The sequence below is a fragment of the Rhodamnia argentea genome, chromosome 5 (assembly GCF_020921035.1).
Source record: "Rhodamnia argentea isolate NSW1041297 chromosome 5, ASM2092103v1, whole genome shotgun sequence".
Lineage (NCBI taxonomy): Eukaryota > Viridiplantae > Streptophyta > Magnoliopsida > Myrtales > Myrtaceae > Rhodamnia > Rhodamnia argentea.
This window is the reverse complement of record NC_063154.1, coordinates 385349-405728: the sequence shown is the minus strand read 5'-3', so window position 1 is coordinate 405728 and position 20380 is coordinate 385349. Positions and strand designations below refer to the sequence as shown.

General features: G+C 40.8%; 2 protein-coding genes, 1 long non-coding RNA gene and 2 pseudogenes across 4 annotated transcripts; 2 read left to right on the top strand and 3 right to left on the bottom strand.

The window, feature by feature from the left end:
* The first annotated feature begins 446 nt into the window (after positions 1 to 446).
* Positions 447 to 12925, top strand: LOC115753071 (annotated as a pseudogene).
* LOC115753104 (phenylacetaldehyde reductase-like) lies at positions 907 to 8267 on the bottom strand. 2 transcript variants are annotated; one of them, XM_048278627.1, is made up of 6 exons: positions 8024 to 8267; positions 7453 to 7622; positions 7144 to 7335; positions 6888 to 7050; positions 6535 to 6721; positions 907 to 1092 (listed from the first exon to the last, which is right to left on the bottom strand). In XM_048278627.1, the coding sequence occupies exons 1-6, from the start codon at positions 8139 to 8141 to the stop codon at positions 948 to 950; spliced, it is 975 nt and encodes a 324-aa protein (XP_048134584.1). In that variant the 5' UTR covers positions 8142 to 8267; the 3' UTR covers positions 907 to 947. The 2 variants fall into 2 exon arrangements, with proteins under 2 accessions (XP_048134584.1, XP_030547469.1); XM_030691609.2 differs by lacking the exon at positions 907 to 1092 and adding an exon at positions 5977 to 6395.
* Positions 1780 to 4974, bottom strand: LOC115753103 (annotated as a pseudogene).
* Positions 12926 to 14450: 1525 nt separating the features above from the next.
* Positions 14451 to 20371, bottom strand: LOC115753100 (notchless protein homolog). Its single transcript, XM_030691602.2, has 13 exons — positions 20049 to 20371; positions 19526 to 19607; positions 19340 to 19429; positions 18899 to 19024; positions 18427 to 18554; positions 17634 to 17833; positions 17173 to 17236; positions 16584 to 16694; positions 16189 to 16326; positions 15736 to 15878; positions 15606 to 15660; positions 14968 to 15024; positions 14451 to 14875 (listed from the first exon to the last, which is right to left on the bottom strand). Exons 1-13 carry the CDS (start codon positions 20196 to 20198, stop codon positions 14792 to 14794), a joined length of 1428 nt encoding a protein of 475 aa, XP_030547462.1. The 5' UTR covers positions 20199 to 20371; the 3' UTR covers positions 14451 to 14791.
* Positions 18430 to 18770, top strand: LOC125314981. The gene is made up of 2 exons (XR_007198332.1): positions 18430 to 18558; positions 18636 to 18770. It is a non-coding gene; the product is annotated as an uncharacterized LOC125314981 (long non-coding RNA).
* Positions 20372 to 20380: the final 9 nt, after the last annotated feature.

Below are 20380 nucleotides of genomic sequence, written 5' to 3'. Positions count from 1 at the left end.
GACAAACGAATCTGAAACACTTGCAGAACTTAAATACTTTCTAAACTAAGTAAAGAGAATCTTTTTCGCCTTTAATATGAATTGCTCTCAGCATACTCTCTCCAAAGACCCTGTTCAAGATTCAATGCCAACAAGAGGAGAGTAGAGGATAGATGAGTACAACAAAGAAGGTGGGATGCGTAACTGGAGGGTCCGGTTACACAGCACCCTGGCTTGTCAAAGCAACTCTATGTGATCCCAAGAAATTTATACAACGTTATGTTCATTCTCTATTCTTCAGAATCTTTAACCTTTTGAATTCTTGGTGTGTACATTTTAGTATTAGTACGGTCTACAATTTCTTAGTTGAAACATTTTAGACGATACAAAAAGGGAACAAAATCTGTCATAACATGAATCTGTTCTTTTCTAATCATCTCTTACCTTTTGGATTATTAACTCAGGGCATGTATTATTTGGGTCTTCAGGTTGCCTATGACATTAATTGCCTGAAAATTAGATCTCTTGCAGTACAATCATATGTGACCACTCAAGCGAATCAAATACATACCCAGCATCGTAACTTGTTAATTGCAGTCTAGTGACTGAGTGTTATAGCAATTTTGATAAGCAAAATCTAATTTTTTCTTGCATGCGCATTCAAACTGAGATTCAAAGAAGACACGACAACTTCTAACCCTCTAAGGAGACAGTACGTTTATTGAAAGCAGAATTGCTGGAAGAAAGGTAATTTGACTCGGCAGTTGACGGGTGTGAGGCTGTTTCCCATAAAGCATCACCAGTGATTTTCTCAGCGGCCCCAAGATGTCTGTATATTGCTGTTGTCCATCATTTTTCTACATCTTTCAGTGTTGTATCTTACAAATTCTAGTTCGTTTCAACTTGTCCTTTGTATGTCCTTTGAGGTTCCCAATGACGTCGCATAGGCCGACCTACAAAGAGAAAGCTCAAGAAGAGAGGAAACCTTTCTCCTTGAGGCTTTCCACAGTGTCTCCTAGGCTAACATCCAGAGGTATGAAATTCACACCCAAACCTTCTTCTCTTTCCCTTGATATCCTATGAGCCGACACAGCAGGTTTGTCGTCCTCACAGGCTTGTTCAAAATGCATGATTCGTGCAGCATCGGCTAATTTTCCACTATAAACCATCAATTGCCAAACGATGTCGAATAAGGATACTCCACATTGTGGTACTGCTGGCACTGGTTCAATAGATGAAACATGCTCTCAATATTTTTCTTGAGGCTAGTACATTAGATCCACGTCAAACTATCTTATGTGTTAATTTCCTGCTCAAATAATGGATCTCTCTTATCTTGCTCAACTTTCGGACCATGTTAGGTTTGCTTCTTTTGCTATATATGGTGACGTGGATGTGGTAAGCCAGACTACCTACCTTCATTAGATTAGATGTTTGCATGGATCTGCATTTTATCTTGTATGGAAGTTTGAGTGTTGTACTCTTGCCTGACGTTCTGATGCTGAATTGAACTATTTGTAAATATCAATAGCGTGCTTTTTTCGCTGGCTGTGAGTTTTATGAATTTTGGCCTGGTTTGAATGCTTGAATGTTCCATCATGTTTGGCTTACTTTTAGACCGGGGATATTCGCACGAAGAAGTTGAAACAAGACCTTCCAGGTCATGCCGACGAGGTTTGTTTCCCTTACATTGTCGTCATACAATTTTTAAGTAGCATGTCTACCGTGGACTGCCATTTTGCTTATTTTTGGTATTTGTTCTCATGGGAAGGCTTTTACGGTCGATTGGACTCCGGATGGTGAGAAAGTAGCTCGCATCATTAACTCATATCTTCTCACAAGTTTTCTACATTGCTTCCAAAGTTCTCAAGATTATATGTGATATTCTGATGCGTCGTTTTGGTAGGCAAATCACATTACGAAAATAGACATTAATCACTGCAAGGTTAGCTGGGAAAAGCTGGTAAAATTATCTCTGAAAGTGGAAATATCACACATTATTCAGACCAATTGTGTGATTTAGGAGCTAGAAGGCTCAGGACAGACCACGGGTCCAAAAGTCATTATCAGCAAGTTTGTGTTATGCTGTTTTAAGCAACTGCCTAGATGGAGATGTATCCCTTCTCCTTCAGGCATTCAATGGTGTCTCTCAGACTCACCGCCAGTGGAGTGAAGTTGACACCTAGAGCTTCTGCCTTATTTCTTGATATCTCATACTTCGATGAGAAAGGCTTCTCATCTTCACATCTGCACCATTAATGAAACAACTCTAATCTCTTGGATGCACAGTAGTTCAACACAAGATGAGCCGAGAATTAAGGAAGAGTGATAACTTACTTCTCAGGGAGGTGCAGTGTGGGGTAGAGATCGCGCAAAATCTTCAGAGCGTCGTGACAGTGTATGACTTCTCCTACCATACAATACCTTCCGCCAGCTGAAGGATTTTCAAAAGCAAGAATATGTGCAAGCGCAATATCTCTGACATCAACAAATCTGTAGCATGTATTTGGAAATGTTTGAGCTCCTGCAGGATAAGCCTCAATTACTCCCATGCAAACGTCAAGACAACTTTATACTGGATGATTCTGCCAGTAGTTGAAAACTATGTCACATGTGGAAATCTGCCATAACTGATAATAATAGCATGTCCGTGCAGCCAACTAAGCAGAACCTTCATATCTAGACCAGATTCAGGACATAGAATTTATGGGCCTCAGGATCTCATGTTGCCGAATTCAGTTTACTAGCAAAAAAGGGCAGCTATACCATGGACTAATGCAGAACTACACGTTGAGACACATGCTATCATAAGTTAGATTTGAAAGCATACAACTTCACTGAGATCGTCTTCAATAGAACAGATAGTTCTATAGTCACTCCTTGAGATTGTTTCGTGTTGTAATGAGGAGGATGCACAAATGTTTGGCGAAGTCACTCTGAAATAGAATGGCAAAGCTCTAATAACAAATATGTTTTATTGCTAGATGATAACGATACCATTAACGAAGTTCAGTATTGTCTCCACGGTGAGATTAACAGTGGGCTGCAAGAAAGGGCCGATCACATATCCTGGGTTTATTGTGACCAGGTCAATTCCATTCTCTTTGGCGAATTCCCAAGCTGCCTTCTCTGCTAAGGTTTTTGAAAGCATATACCAGAGCTGAAGATTAGATAAACCAAAGATAGACTGTTAGTATCTTCGGCCTGATTTAACACATGATAACCATTGAAATGACATAGATTTCATTTGATGTCATCCAAGGCTTTCGAAGATTACCAATTAAAAGAAACGAAAGATAAGTAATTCTCCTCCAGGAATCGAAGTATACAGAAACTGTTATATTGTGCAAGCATATGCAGGATCTAACATGGCGCCAGACCAAATGAATGGCACCAAACAACTGTCAAGTATAAGACTGGCGCTCCTTGGTTTGGGCATCCGTAAAAGTCTAGTGCAACCTATGTGATTTAAGAAAGAAATGTTCCCTGATGTCCCAACTCCTCTCAGAATCAGCATTTTACCAGTTTCACCGTGTAACAGGAACTCTGAATGCAATCCAACAGCAAAATTTCAGAGGCGAAAGGAATGGACAGCGATATTGTCAGGATTACACAAACCTTAGATTTCTCACAAAATTCAGGATCTGAGTACCAAGTCTCATCAATGACAACACCCGAAGTCAGAGGCTTTCCACTGAACAAAACTGCAGCCATAGAGGACGTCACGACCACTCTCTTGATAGAAGAGGCCTTGGCGCATGATCGTAGAACATTAAGGGTGCCTTTTAGGGCAGGATCAATTATTTCAGCCTGAGAGTTATGCAGTTGAAGAAATCATTCAGAAAAATTCTCATAAAAAGCATCAGAAAAACGAATCTAAACTCATCGTGGCAGAAGAAACGCAAATCCCCTTGCACATGGAATGGAATCGTTTGTCCATGATCTATCTACTAATTTAGGAAAACAAGGACAATGTTGGAATCTAAGAACATAACAAATCGTTAAAGACTATTGACATGGCAAGATTCAAGCACCTGGGGGTCGGCAGCTGAGAGCAAAACAGGGGATGCAGTGTGAAAAACACATTCGCATCCATCGACTACGGAATCAAAGGATCCTTCTTCCAGCAATTCCGCTTTGAATAAATGCAGCCTCTCCTCAGCACCCTCGAGTGCCAGAAGGTGCCCCGTCTTCTTTGGGTCGGCTGTTGCATGGGCACAAGAATGAGAAATATGTACTCAACTGATTGAAATTCAAAAACTTGCAAGCACCCTCGCCGACAGAAAGGCATAGGCGGAACAAGAAGCGTGGCGTTGTTCCTGGATGAACTTGTGCAAAACTGATACGCCAATAAGTAAATCAAGAATCGGGAATCTAAACGATGGTTTGAGCGTGCCACATCTTAAGCGAAGTCGAACAGGATGCGAAAGTTTTGAACTTTATAGGGCAGATATGTGGCAATCCACAACACAACACTAATGAAGCTACCAAAATTCTTCTCTCTCTCAAAAAAAGCAATAACTTGATGGTTTCACACTAATAAAGGGTGTCCGACACAACTTCATGTCTTCCGACAGCTTGACAATGCCCAAGAAGGTTGGAAGAGTACAGAGACAGAGAGAGAGTAAAGAAAGGGAGTTTCTTTTCATACTTGGGTCTCGGACAGTGGCGCGAACAGTGTAGCCACGGTGGAGCAAGAGCTTGACCAGCCAAGAAGCTATGTAACCCGACCCTCCGATCACGCCCACTACCTTCTCTGCTCTGCTCATCTCCTCCGTTATTGGCACCTGAATCGTGGAGCACGCACGCACGGGTCTCGTCTCTGTGGTTCAGTGAGAGAGTGAACAAAAGATACCGGAGAGTCGGAGACGGAGCAGATCGAGTTATAAAGAGCTCGCTGTTCAGCTCAATCGTTGAAATCGTTGAAACCCATCTAAACCCATTTTTGTCGCTTTTTGGCTGACGAAAGATGGCTTCTTGCAACTCGTAAGCCATTACGCATGCGCCTCTGCTGTTTCTGAACGATAATTACAACTCGTTTGATTTTTCTTTGAAAAGTTTAGTTTTTTCCATTTCATTCAAAGGTTCACGTGGCTTTCCATTGTCCTGGGGCGCGCCCCCTAAGTTCAAGAGGAACTCTTATGGACTCCTCGTAAGCAGAAGAGGTGAGCATGGCCGGACAGATAGGTTTTGGACTTAAATTCTCAAATCGACCTTATTATAAGCGGTTCTAAATTTTTAGAATCTGGAATCTACCCTATTTTTTACGTCTGGCTCTAGGATCTGCCCAAGAACCTATTTTTCTTTTTTTATTTCATTTTTTTAGTAAAATAATATGAATAGCAATGAGACGATTTAAAATAAAAGTTGAATAATAAAAATCACTATCCACCAAAAGCAACAATCCCTAATATGAGCAATAAAAATTATAATCCATCAAAAACAAAGAAGGTGAGGCAAATGAGACTCTTTTTTTTAACAGTAGCTAAAAATCGGTTCCAAAATCGATTCGGTTCCTAGATACTTGTAATCGAGAACCGGCCCGATTCCGATCTGTTCCCAAAATTTAGAACCGATTTTCGAACCGGTTTGAATGGGAACCGATTTACTGAACTGTTTTTTTGGATAATCCAATGCTTCTTTTTATTTTCCTAATCGGGACCTCAAACTTTTTCTAGGATATATCGAGCCCTTTGACACACTTGATTTTTCCTCTCGGATATATCGAGCCCTTTAACTCGCTTGATGTTTTCAATAAAATCATTCCAATCCTAATATTGTTATTATTGACCTCAAACTTTTTCTCGGATATATCAAGCCCTTTGACTCGCTTGATTTTCCTCTCCGATATATCGAGCCCTTTAACTTGTTCGATTTTTCCAATAAAATCCTTCCAATCCCGATATTGTTATTGAATATTAAAACAAGAGAAAGGGAATTAATTAGCTTAAAAGAATTTAAAACTGCCAGAAAAGGAATCGGAAATAGAATTTCCTCTCTTTCAACAAGTGGTTTTTATTTGCATTCAATCACCATACTGTAAAACTCAATGGATAGACATTGAGAGTTGCATCATCTTTCAAATTTTAGAGATGGAAAGCCTCCTTCAACAAGTGAAGGAGATGCCTCCCCCGGTAACTAGACGAAAAATGCAATACATTACCGAAAACCTTTCAAGTATGACAGAAAAGCTCAAACAGAGAGGCTCCGCCTCCACCCCTAAGGTTCCCAATGGTGTTGCTGAGGCCGGCCTGGCCTCCGAAGAAAAAGCTCAAAGAGAGAGGAAACCTTTCTCCATGAGGCTCTCAACAGTCTCTCTTAGGCTAACCTCCAGAGGTGTGAAATTCACACCCAAACCTTCTACTTTTTCCCTTGATATCCGATGAGCCGATGCAGCAGGTTTGTCGTCTTCACATCTGAGTTCAAAATGCATGATTCGTGCAGCATCAGCTAGCGTTGATGCACATGATCGACATTAAGACCGGTTTTCGACTTGCTCATTGGAGAAAAAAGTTAGCTTTTAATCTATGGAGTTGAACAAAAGTGGGAACTTACTTTTCTGGGAGGTGCGATGTCGGATAGAGATGGCGCAAGATGTTCAAGGCGTCGTGACGGTGCATTACTCCTGCAACTACGCAATACCTGCCGCTAGCTGAAGGGTTTTCAAGAGCTTGGATATGTGCTTGTGCAACGTCTCGGACATCGACAAATCCGTAGGACGCATTGGGGAATTCTTCAGTTCCTACATCATACACACCTCGATTATTCCCACTGCAGATACCATTTTTAGAGGAAGATCAATTTCCTTGTGCAACTGTGTTTCTCTTTGCACATGGAAATGGACTACATGTAATATGAATCATCTCATGGAAAATAGCTCATGTGATCTAGAGACCATCATGTAATACCATTGACAAAGTTCAATATCAGTTCCACTGAGAGATTGACGGTAGGCTGCAAAAGAGGGCCGATCACATGTCCTGGGTTCATCATAACCAAGTCAATCTTGTTCTCTTTTGCAAATTGCCAAGCAGCCTTCTCCGCAATGGTTTTGGAGAGCACATACCAAAGCTGAAAATAGCAGAGCCCCATCAACGCGATGAACGAGCTCAGGAAAAACGGACCGAGCAAAAGAGACCAACAATATCAAGAAAAGCATCTTACCTTTGATTCCACGCAGAAAGCCGGATCAGAGAACCATGTTTCATCAACTACCACATCAGAGGTCAGAGGTTTTCCATTGCACACTACTGAAGCCATGGAGGAGGTCACGACCACTCGCTTGACAGAAGCGACTTTCGCACATGATTTCAGAACGTTTAAGGTGCCTCTCACTGGTGGATCCACTATTTCAGCCTGAAATGTGAAGGCGATCATCGATACGATTTTGCCGAACCACCCAAGCAATATCAGACCATCTATCATATGAATCTACACTAGTACAAAGTGAAACGAACTTAAATATGCAGGCACCTGGGGATCGGAAGCTGAGAAAACCACAGGTGATGCTGTATGGAAAACAGCTCCGCACCCGTCGACTATCGAGTCAAAGGATCCTTCTTCTAGCAATTCTGCCTTAAACAAATGGAGTCTCTCCTTTGCCCCTTCAAGTGCCAGAAGATGTTGCGTCTTCCGTGAATTATCTGCTTGAGTGCACGTACAAGAATGCAGTGTTAGATTTGACAGATCACAACCTAAGTCCCTTCATATAGGATGACATCATATTATTGAATCATGACACATGCTATGTACTTGATCTTGACTTGAGGTGCAACATATCCTTTTCTATAAAAACCAGGATTAAGAAGAAATGGATTCAGATATACTGCCAGCGGCTCCAAAAGCACCTGGACAAATAAGTATTTGCGTTCACATGCACTTATGCTCTTCCAAATACATGCATGCATATGCGAGTAAGAGATGATTAGAAAAGCACAGTCCCTGATGAAAACGGAGTCGGGTACGAGGTGTTTGCAGCAGAATGATTAAACTAAAAACAAGAAATTGCTAAGAACGAAACATGAAGATAAAACGATGAACTTACTGGTATCACGCAAGGTCGCTTTGACTCTATAGCCACTCTGAAGCAACAACTTGATGAGCCAGGATGCTACGTAACCGGCCCCTCCGGTTACACAAACCTCCTTCTCTGTTGTGCTCATTTTCCCTCTCTTCTCTCCTATCCTTGGAGCTGAATCATCTACTGGGCCTTTGGATGATATATAGCAATTGCAATCTATATGAATAAGAAACCAAATTATCTACGATTGCTTTCAGATACTATTCAACTTGAACGCCTACTCCTCACCAAACTATTTGATCACTCGCGTCATGCCTGACTCAAAGGCGGCCTACTTGTCTGAACCGACTATGGCTCAAAGATATGTCTTGGTTGGGTGCATCGAAGAATCTGACTGGTCATTTATCACGAAATTGGGCCTGCTAGAACATACGACAATGCCAGGTGGCGAAAAGCCGGCATCCTCATGTAACCCCTATGCGACATAATGGCTGTAGAGGGATTCCAACCGACTGCCTATGTAGAGTAGAATTGTTGCTTTGGGCTTCTATTCCCAGTGGTGCAGTCCAATTCGTTGGTAGTTCGGATAGATCCGTAGTAGGGGAATGCACAGGAACCGGGAACCGCTTGCACCGCCCGGAACCAGACCGGACTGATCCAGAATCAGTGGTTTCCTGTTCCAATTTACTAGAACCAGTGAGTACCGGCCCGGTTTCCCATTCCGGACGAGAAATCGCCCACCCGAATCAGACTGGTGTGTGTATATATAAAATTTCCATCTCTAAAACTTAAAAGATGATGCAACGCTCAATGTCTATCCTATGAGTTTTATTGTCTGGTGATTGAATGCAAATTAAAAACATTTGTTGAAAGGGAGGAAATTCTATTTCCGGTTCTTTTTCTAGCAGTTTTAAATTCTTTTAAGCCAATTAATTCCCTTTCTCTTGTTTAGCAATATCGGGATAATTGAGTGTGCTGACATTGAGAGGATTTTATTGAAAAAATCAAGTGAGTTAAAGGGCTCGATATATCTAGAAGTGGCAAAATGGGTCTAGAACCCATATTTAACCCATATTTGATGATGGTGGGTCAAAAATGGGTTAGCTTATATGCTTAAATGGGTCATAAATGAGTTACTTAAAAATCTAATAGGTTCTAAATGGGTTTTAAATGGGTCATAAATGGGTTAGGCATAAATGAGTTAGATAAGATAACTATAGAGTCATAAATAATTTTTTATTTGAAATTCAATTTTTTTAATATTTTATTATAACATTAATTTTTTCTTTTCTTTTCTTTTTCCTTTCTTTTCTTTCTATTTCTTTTTTCTCCTGCCTTGGCCGACACCGGTCGGGGACGGCCGCCGACTAGCCTAGGGCGAGCTCGGCTCACCAAGATCTAGTAAGTCTCGAGACCGGGCGAGCTCTGGCGAGCCTCGAGGCTCGGCCGATCCAAGCGAGCCCAAGCTCGCCTAGCCTAGGCGAGCTCGGGGCTCGTCGGGATCTAGCCTCGAGTTCACCGGTCGAGATAGGGGGATCCTCGAGCTCGCCGGCCTCGGGTGAGCACGGGACTCACCCGGATCTTGGCTCGAGATCTCCGGTCGAGATTGGGCAACCTCGAGCTTGCCTAGATCGCTCGAGTTGGGGCTCACCCGGATGCGCTTGTTTGTTGGCCTTCCCACCTTCGTTGAAACCCTAAATACCAACAGAAGGAGGGAGGTTGCAGCGGAGTTGCAGAGTCGCGGATGGAGGAGGGAAGTTGCGGGAGAGAGGAGGAAGGAGGAAAAATAAAAATAAAAAAGGAAATAAAAAATGAAAAAATTCCTAAAATTTGTATTGTATGATTTGATTAAATCTCATTTTTTATAAAATTATAAAAAAAAAACAAGTATTGTATGATTTGATTAAATATAGAATGTTTAAAAAATACAGGTCAAGTACGGGTCGGATCGGGTATGGGTCATTGAATTTGCATTGGATGAATACAAATCAAAACGGGTTAAATGGGTCAATATGGGTCGGACCATATTCGACCCGATCTAAACCCGACCCAACCCACCCATTTGACACCTCTAGATATATCCGAGAAAAAGCTTGAGGTCTTGATTACGAAAATAAAAAGAAGCATAAATTAAGGGATCGTGTATGATTTATCTCGAATATAAAATTAGATAAGTACAACTACTCGATACTTTTTTATGTTGAATGGTAATATAAAAGGAAGTTCCAAATTAACATCTTAAAGCTTGAAATAAAGCTGCTTATGAGGAGTTAATAAGAGTTCCTCTTGAACTTGGGCACGCCCCAGGATATTGGAAAGCCATATGAACCTTTGAATGAAACGGTAAAAATCTAAACTTTTCAAAGAAAAATCAAACAAGTTGGAATTATCGTTCAGAAACAGCAGCATCGCATGTATCACGGTCCGGCAAAATCCTCACTCAAGGATCGACCGTGATTCAACTAGCCGATCATTCCATGATCAATCCCGCAATTCAACTCATGGTTGGTCGTGTGAATCACCCAACATCAATCCCACTCGACCAAGCATCAGCCAAGGTGGTCAAGCAGACGGATCAGACGGATCATACACGCATCAGTTCCTGCATGATGCAAACATCAATCAGGATCAACCCGTGAATGATGCACGACTCATACAACTTGACTCACCGCACGATGCAAGACTCATGCAGAATCAAGCCGCGCATCATGCCACGGACAACCCAGCGAGCGACCAACTGAGCGAGTAGGCAGCCGAAGAGTCACCCGTCCACGAGCCTTCTAGAACGCCCATGAACTGGCCGCCACTCCATTCAAATTCAAGCGGCATGGGGAACCCTAACAGCTAGCGCCAATGCCAAGACTCATGCGCTGGTAGCCAAGTGCATCGAGACAAGCATTACGAGACAAATCGAGAGGAGCTCAAGAGTCGCACGAGCTGCTGACTCTTTGTATTATAAATAGAACTGAGCATAGCCATTGGAACTCACCTTTGTTCATCCGCATCAGTCATTGTATCACTCAAACAAATCGAGATTCGTTTTTCTGATGCTTTTTATGAGAATTTTTCTGAATGATTCCTTCCATTGCATAACTCTCAGGCTGAAATAATTGATCCTGCCCTATAAGGCACCCTTAATGTTCTGATCATGCGCCAAAGCCTCTTCTATCAGGAGAGTGGTTGTGACGCCCTCCATGGCCGCAGTTTCGTCCATTGGAAAGCCTCTGACTTCGGGCGTTGTCGTTGATGAGACTTGGTACTCAGATCCAGAATTTTGCGAGAAATCTAAGGTTTGTGTAATCCTGACAATATCGCTGCCCATTCCTTTCACCTCTGAAATTTTGCTGTTGGATTGCATTCAGAGTTCCTGTTACACGGTGAAACTGGTAAAATGCTGATTCTGAGTGGAGTTGGGACATCAGGGAACATTTCTTTCTTAAATCACATAGGTTGCACTAGACTTTTACGGATGCCCAAACCAAGGAGCGCCAGTCTTATACTTGACAGTTGTTTGGTGTTATTCATTTGGTCTGGCACCATGTTAGATCCTGCATATGCTTGCACAATATAACAGTTTCTATATACTTCGATTCCTGGAGGAGAATTACTTATCTGTCGTTTCTTTTAATTGGTAATCTTCGAAAGCCTTGGGTGACATCGAATGGAATCCATGTTCTGTCAATGGTTATCATGTGTTAAGTGAGGCTGAAGATACTAACAGTCTATCTTTGGTTTATCTAATCTTCAGCTCTGGCATATGCTTTCAAAAACCTTAGCAGAGAAGGCAGCTTGGGAATTCGCCAAAGAGAATGGAATTGACCTATTTGTGATCGGCCCTTTCTTGCAGCCCACTGTTAATCTCACCGTGGAGACAATACTGAACTTCGTTAATAGTATCACTATCATCTAGCAATAAAACATATTTGTTATTAGAGCTTCGCCATTTTATTTCGGAGTGACTTCGCCAAACATTTGTGCATCCTCCTCATTACAACACAAAACAATCTCAAGGAGTAACTATAGAACCATCTGTTCTATTGAAGACGATCTCAGTGAAGTTGTGTGCTTTCAAATCTACGTATGATAGCATGTGTCTCAAAGTGTAGTTCTGCATTAGTCCATGGTATAGCTGCCCTTCTTTGCTAGTAAACTGAATTCGGCAACATGAGATCCTGAGGCCCATAAATTCTATGTCCTGAATCTGGCCTAGATATGAAGGTTCTGCTTAATTGGCTGCACAGACATGCTATTATAAGCAGTTACGGCAGATTTCCCCATGCGACATAGTTTTCAACTACTGGCAGAATCACCCAGTATAAAGTTGTCTTGACGTTTGCATGGGAGTAATTGAGGCTTATCCTACAGATTTATTGATGTCAGAGATATTGCTCTTGCACATATTCTTGCTTTTGAAAATCCTTCAGCTGGCAGAAGGTATTGCGTGGAAGGAGAAGTTGTACACCGTCACGACGCTCTGAAGTTTTTGCGCGATCTCTACCCTGCATTGCACCTCCCTGAGAAGTAAGTTATCACTCTTCCTTAATTCTCAACTCATCTAGTGTTGAACTACTGTGCATCCAAGAGATTAGAGTTGTTTCATTAATGGTGCAGATGTGAAGATGAGAAGCCTTTTTCATCGAAGTATGAGATATCAAGAAAGAAGGCAGAAGCTCTAGGTGTCAACTTCACTCCGCTGGCAGCGAGTCTGAGAGACACCATCGAATGCCTAAAGGAGAAGGGATACGTCTCCGTCTAGGCAGTTGCTTAAAATAGCACAACACAAGCTTGTTGATATTGACTTTTGGACCTGTGGTCTGTCCTGAGCCTTCTAGCTCCTAAATCACACAATTGGTCTGAATAATGTATGATTTTTCCACTTTCAGAGATAATTTTACCAGCTTTTCCCATCTAACCTTGGAGTGATTAACATCTATTTTCGCAATGTGATTTGCCTACCAAAACGACTCATCAGAACATCTCATATAATCTTGATAACTTTGCAAGCAATGTAGAAGAAAACTTGTGAGACGATATGAGTTAATGACACGAGCAACTTTCTCACCATCCGGACTCCAATTGACCGCAAAAACCTTCTCATGAGAATAAATGCCAAAAATAAGCAAAACAGCAGTCCACGGTAGACATGCTTTTTAAAAATTGTATGACAACAATGTAAAGTAAACAAACCTCATCGGCATGACCTGGAAGGTGCGAATATCCCCAATCTAAAAGTTAGCCAAGCATAATGGAACATTCAAGCATTTAAACCAGGCCAAAATTCATAAAACTCACCACCAGTGAAAAAGGTAAGCTCCACATGCTATTGATTTCGCAAATAGTTCAATTCAGAATCAGAACGACAGGCAAGAGTTAAACACTCAAACTTCCATACAAGATAAAATACAGATACATGCAAATGAAGGTAGGTAGTCTGGTTTACCATATCCACGTCACCATATATAGCAAAAGAAGCAAACCTAACATGGTCCGAAAGTTGAGCAAGATAAGAGTGATCCATTATTTGAGCAGGAAATTAACACATAAGACAGTTTGACGAGGATCAAATGTACTAGCCTCAAGAAAAATATTAAGAGGATGTTTCATCTATTGAACCAGTGCCAGCAGTACTACAATGTGGAGTATTATTATTCAATATCATTTGCCGATTGATGGTTTATAGTGGAAAATTAGCCGATGCTGCATGAATCATGCATTTTGAACGACGATGCGAGGACGACAAACCTGCTGTGTCAGCTCATAGGATATCAAGGCAAAGAGTAGAAGGTGTTGGGTGTGAATTTCACACCTCTGGAGGTTAGCCTAAGAGACACTGTTGAAAGCCTCAAAGAGAGAGGTTTCCTCTCTGCTTGAGCTTTTTCTTTAGAGGTCGGCCTAAGCGACGTCATTGGGAACCTTACAGGCGAAGGCAGAGCCTCTCTGTTTGAGCTATTCTAGTTACCATAAGGCCGTGTATGGTGTCTCGCTCACTTGATGAACAGAGCTTTCCATTTAGAAACTCGACAGATGATGCAACGCTGATTGTCTATCCAAAGATTTTTATTGTCTAGCTCAACTTGCCAATGTCTTCAGCAGTATAAGTTCTCGAGTTAGGGTGAAGCTATATGTCCAGAAGCGGGCAAATGACCAGAGGATAGAATAAATTTCTAATTTCCATTTCTTGTTCTAGCAAATTTAGATTCTTTTAAGCTAATTAATTTTCTTCTTTCTTGATTAAATATTCAATAACAATATCGGTATAATTGAGTGTTCCGACATTGAAATGATAGTATCAGAACATCGCAAACAATCTTGAAACCTTTGCAAGCACTGTTGAAAACTTGTCAGATGATGTGTTAATGGCACGAGCTAGCGATCAATCCAAAGAAAGCTCCTTTCTGGCCAACATACTTGACTGCCACCATGCATAAGGCAAATAGGAACATTGAAGGGCTCGTTATAACTTGGACATAGATATCAAAAGACTGATTGGCCAATAGTGATAACTCATGATTCTCTCAATTAACACTGCATTGAATTGCTTTTCAACCTTGAGAATATAAGCTGGATCATAAGAAGATGATGCCTCCTGGCTGCAACTGCCATGGTCGACGCAAGAGAGTTTCAACAACTGTATTACATCCAACTTTGCATTACCTGATACTTGATTGTGCACTGTTCTTGGCCATGAAAGTGTTATCATACAATTAATTCTTCACTTCAGATGAAAACATGTGAATTGTTTCATCTGCATATGTAATGGTCTGATACGCCTTTGTATAACTCCCATGCATATTACCCCATCCATAGCTTCAACACCTTATCTTTACCACCAGAAGCTACTTTCTCACCATCTGGACTCCAATCGACCGCAAAAACCTTCTCATGAGAACAGATGCCAAAAATAAGCAAAGCAGCGGTCCACGGTTGCTACTTAAAAATTGCATGATGACAATGTTAAGTGAACAAACCTCATCGGCATGACCTGGAAGGTCTTGTTTCAACTTCTTCGTGCGAATATCCCAGATCTAAAAGTAAGCCAAACACAATGGAACATTCAAGCATTCAAACCAGGCCAAAATTCATAAAACTTACAACCTTTGAAAAAAGTAAACTCCACATGCTATTGTCAATTACAAATAGTTCAATCAGAATCAAAACGACAGGCAAGAGTACAACACTAAAACTTCCATACATTATAAAAATACAGATCCGTGCAAAACAATCTAATCTAATAAAGGTACTTACTCTGGTTTACCATATCATCATCACCATATCTAGCAAAAGCAGCAAACCTAATATGTTCCGAAAGTTGAGCAAGATGAGAGTGATAAATTATTTGAGCGGAAATCTCCCAATAAAAACAAGTTGCACCAGAATTTAGCAAAAACCGGGGGATAAAAATCCTAATTGCATGCATCATAAATTAACCAACTTCCACCATTATTACATATGATCCACATAAATATCATTTTCATCTCCAGATGCAATACTAGGTGACCACATATGGTCTCTTTTGCCAGCACGACACAAGTTTATTTGGATATTAAATTTATTTCTGACTACTTTATGGAAAACCTTCATAAGCTATATACTTTGTGCAACTAACCTTCAGAGTAGAGTCTTTGCTCCCACTTAAAAGAAGTCTACTGTCTGCGGACCAACTGTATATTATGAAAACTTGATTAGAGATCGTTCTTGCATAAATAAGACAAGCTAAGTTTGAAAATATCTCAAACCTTATCTGATAAACAGGCCCGACATGTCCCCTGAATGCAGCAACAAACTTCCCAGTAATACCATTCCACAACTTCACAGATTTATCAAACGAAGCACTAGCCACCCATTGCCCATCAGGTGAAAAATAGACATGATTCACAAGCTGCAAACAAAAAGCATAATTTCCAGCATTTAATAAGTCAAATTACACAAGACAGTTCAATGAGGATCTAATGAACTAGCCTCAAGTTGAGGATATTTAATCCATTGAACCAGTGCCACCAGTACCACAATGTGGAATATTCCTTATGTAACATCGTTTTGGCAATTATTAGTTTATAGTGGAAAACTGTCTGTCTTCTAAGTACACAAGGGAAAAGATGTCTGGTTTTACCAGAAAAAAGCAGCCAGAACTCCCTCCCTCCCTCACACGCACGCATGCAAGGGAAAGAGTTAAATTTGCACAGTCTTACCTGTTGATGACCGGTCATTCGTGTTTTTGGGTGCTTGCTGACAGACGGTTCCCATAAAAACATGGTAAAATCATCAGATCCAGAGACCAATCTTTCAGGGGCATTGGCTTTCATTTTTTTGTACCTTTCTAAAGCAACCTGTGTTTATCAACAAAATACAGAAGTTCATATAACAATTACCAGAAAGTGGAACTACAAATGTCCATAGACCCGAGGGGACAGAATCACCACAGGGGGAGAGAACATGCACAGAGAAAAAACACCCGGCAAAAATAGACAGAGGACTGCTTAATCCATTACTTGGTTGTATAAGATAATAAATGTACAGAAAGTAATAACTGCGCGCCTATTGCTTCGTGATATGAAGCTGATTCAACATAATAACAGTTACCCACTTGCTTCATTTCTTCAGAAGATGAATACTGTTTTCCAGTGTGATCAAAAGCTCCAGTCCGAAGAACATACTCTGTGCTCAGAGCAAGGGAGTTAACCCAGTGTCCATGACCCTACAACAAAAAATTTACATAGATGTAGATGATCATGAAGAAAAGAAGAAAAGGATCTAGCAGCAACTTAGAAAGAGAATGAAGACTTCCAATAACAGCTTTTTGCAGTAGAAACCAAGAAAAGACAAAACCCCTGAGTCACGGAAACTAAACTCTAACCTAATATGCAGTTCATATCTCAATCACATAGAAAAAGGTGGTGGTATTTCCCTTCCAAACAATAGCATTAACGTTGTTATCTACTCAGAAGTAAAAAATGAAAATGTTCAAGGACCTGTATCACCAAATAGCTGGGCTAGAAAATATGCCCAATAAGTATTGGGTAGGTCACTAGGTGCCAAACTCCCTCCTGGCACCAAAGAGATGAAGTGAATGCTGCTACCTCAAAGACGCAAATAAAACTGAAGCCCTCATGGAGAAGAAAACAGGCATGCAATGACACAGCAATCCGTGTTATAAACTTTATAAAAGGCATTACCTTCAATTCCCTAATCAGCTTCCCCTGGGAAGTTTCCCAGACTTTGATTGTACAGTCTTGGGAGCTGCAAGGAATTAAAGGTAATTACTTTATCAGGTAACAAGTAACAGTAGCAGCAGCACTTCTGCAAAATCCAAGGATACTTAGTTGCTTGAAAGCAGAATTACAAGTCACCACGTAATCTTAGGCCCATTAGAAGTATGATTTAGTTTTTATAAAAAAAAAACTTCTTGACATTGTTCTTTGTTGTTCATGTATCATGGCACTAGCATATGGACATTAATACATCACAAAGTGATTAAACACTTATGTCAGAGTGAAGTAGCCTCTCTTGTGTCCAACTTGTCAGTGGAATAGCTATTGAGAAGTGGGAGAGAGATAGAGTTCATGACAAAGATTGATACCATTACCAAGCAAAAGGCAGTTTCACCCACAATTGCTAAATTAAAGAAGTTGCATACCCAGTGTATATGACACCATCTCCTCCCCACTTTACACATGTAACAGCTAGAGTGTGACCGCTCAGACATATAACACATCTTCTTAGCGTTATGTCCCATACACGTGCATCACCATCTTTACTAGAACTCACAAAGCGACGGCACGGTGAACTCAGATGCACCGGTTCCCAAGATATACCTGTGATCCATTTCTTATGGCCCTGACAAAAAGCAGTTTTGATGTCTTAGTGGTACAGAGGTTATTCTTGCTTATGCATAAGCCACGATAACAAGTCAAGACACTTCAACACCTCACAAATTTGCAATGACAAAAACGCAACTTGCCCAAAAGTACAGCAAACAACAACTAAGGACAAGCAAAGGATGCTAGAAAGTTTTTCTCAGCAAAGATGTTACACCGTTTATCTCTTCCCACAGGCGTGAAACTGCACAATAAATTGTTCTTACTACGCTAAACTTACGAAGTAATCACCCACACTTAGGCCAACACTGCTCCCACTTATTTTGCCACAAGAAATATAAAACTAGAAGCAACAAATTTGTACTTTTATCCATCATTTCCTAGTCAATATGAAGAGTTATAAATAAAGAAACATTGATAGGAGTTGGAGTTCCACGGAATCCTTGCAGGAAGGATTCTTAAACATTGAAGTGTAGCACCAAAAGTACAAAAGTATATAATAACTTTCCATAAAACAAATTTAGCTCCAAGTTACACAAAATCGGTCAATGCAGCAAAATACAATCAACTGAATAGGATACTATCTAGATTACAATGCAATAAGGATCATACAACAAGCGGATTGCCTGATGGCTGCCCTGTCAATGGATCCCAACATTGGAGTTCCCCTGCCTTGCTTCCACTTACAAGATGCTTACCATCAGGTGACCATGCAATACTGAGGACCCAGTTCTTGTGCCCTGAGTAAGAAGAAATTTTCATTAATTGAAAGACAAAAGGGCAACCAAGTAATCATACATTGCCAACAAACCGCTTGCTAGCATTTTTTCCACCCACAATCCATTTCAATGGTGCAAAGTGCAGCTTATGCCTCTAGGAAAATCCAACCCGTCGCACCTTCCCCAATTCCCAATATGAAAAATAAAGAAATATAACAAACTCCTACTGTCCTCCAGCAAAGGAAATAGACAGCAACTATAGAACAAGGAGGCATGTGTGTATTCAGATGCCGCCACGATGGGGAAGGAGGCATAACATTAGAAGATTGGAGGACATAAGGCAATAAGAGATTCAGAGAGTCAACCTTGGCAAGTAAACATTGGAGTCTGGGTATTTAGGTCCCACAATCGGACTGACGTATCTCCTGAACCACTAGCCAGTTGTTTACCGTCAGGACTAAAGGCCACAGAAAGAACAGCTTCTGAATGACCTGCAATGACAGAGAAATGAGCCTTTAAAGGGCATTTTATCTATGCACATCAGGCTACAAGGCATAAAATATGTGTTGCTTAATAAGAGCAAATTAATTTGAGCATGTCAAACAAAGGTCCTCCAGCACTCCATAAGGATCGAAACTGTATTCTCCATGATCAATATCCTTGGAACAACATTGCTCTCCTTGATACCAAATAGTATGTTATCTCTAATGTCAGTCTAACTGAATCAGGTATCCTGGAAAGATGGATAGTGTCCGACAGCAACCAGAACTAAGAATTCCGATGGATAAGAAAGCTGAACCTCATACCAGCAATTGTTGCTGAACAACGATTTACAGGACGAATTCGGAAAATGGCTTGTGGCTGATAGACAATGGACAAGACCTTCTCCACAGAAACTGCAATATGAACCCAAATTGACAATGAATAACCGATATGCAGTTAGAGACCTGAGGAATCTCCTAAAAGAATGATGCCTTGGCTTCTTTACTGACCTTTGTTCTTCTGTAAGTAAGATTCAAGAGGCACAACGAGCTCCTGGTCCGATATGTAAAACGTATACGGCAATTTCTCCTCCTGATATATATCCAAAATATGAAATCCATTAGAGGAAGAGGAAGAAAATGAAAATCTCTGCCATCAATGAAATTTAGTGAACAAAAACGTTAATATGCAAATCAATCAACATAAAATTCTTCAAAATAAGTTAAGAACTGAAAACTAGAGGCCTGGAAATAAAACAACAATCTGTAAATTGGGATCTCAGTGTTTCGCTTCACACGAGCGAAAAAGACACGTTTTCAGTTAAAAACATGTTCACATAAGGAGCAAACAAAGTAAATTGAAGGAAAGTTGTCCACTTCTCACCAAGAACCGCATGAGACCGTGAAAACAAACTTCAGTTAGAAACAGGTCCAGTCCCGCATGAAATTCTAGGTCTGCGCTCACGTACACATTCGCATTGACTTAAACAGTACATCGACACAAGCAAACTTGAAGATCAAATTCAAATCTTACGTTATTGAGGAGCTTATTGACCATCTGTTGAAGTTGTTGAGGGCCAACATCCTGAGGAAGGTACATGGGAGGACCTAATGTTGCTCCTTCTGGATCCACCAACTGGCTCATCACGCTGTTAACATCTCTCTTCTCTGCTTCCACCTCCATCTTTCCCACAACAACAACAAATCTGAATCTTCTCTCTTCTAATCTCCGATAAAAATCGAAGCTTTAACCGATTGATGATACCGGGAGTGCGTAGATAAATAGACAGTAACGCAGGGTCTGTGACAGTGAAGAAGGAAGTGAAGTTGGGGAGGTTCTAGGGTTTTAGGCGGGCTTTAGATAAC

Bases quoted from the DNA above. Each gene is read 5' to 3' on its own strand.
- LOC115753104 (XM_048278627.1), bottom strand. From the start codon at position 8,141: ATGAGCACAACAGAGAAGGAGGTTTGTGTAACCGGAGGGGCCGGTTAC. The intron at 7,623-8,023 runs GTAAGTTCATCG...GCACTCAAGCAG, and splicing joins AGCGACCTTGCGTGATACCA to ATAATTCACGGAAGACGCAA. The intron at 7,051-7,143 runs GTAAGATGCTTT...TGCTATTTTCAG, and splicing joins CTTTCTGCGTGGAATCAAAG to CTTTGGTATGTGCTCTCCAA.
- LOC115753100 (XM_030691602.2), bottom strand. From the start codon at position 20,198: ATGGAGGTGGAAGCAGAGAAGAGAGATGTTAACAGCGTGATGAGCCAG. The intron at 19,430-19,525 runs GTCAGTAAAGAA...TTCATATTGCAG, and splicing joins TTACTTACAGAAGAACAAAG to TTTCTGTGGAGAAGGTCTTG. The intron at 15,025-15,605 runs GTTAGTTGCACA...GCTTACTTTTAG, and splicing joins GCAAAGACTCTACTCTGAAG to ATCTGGGATATTCGCACGAA.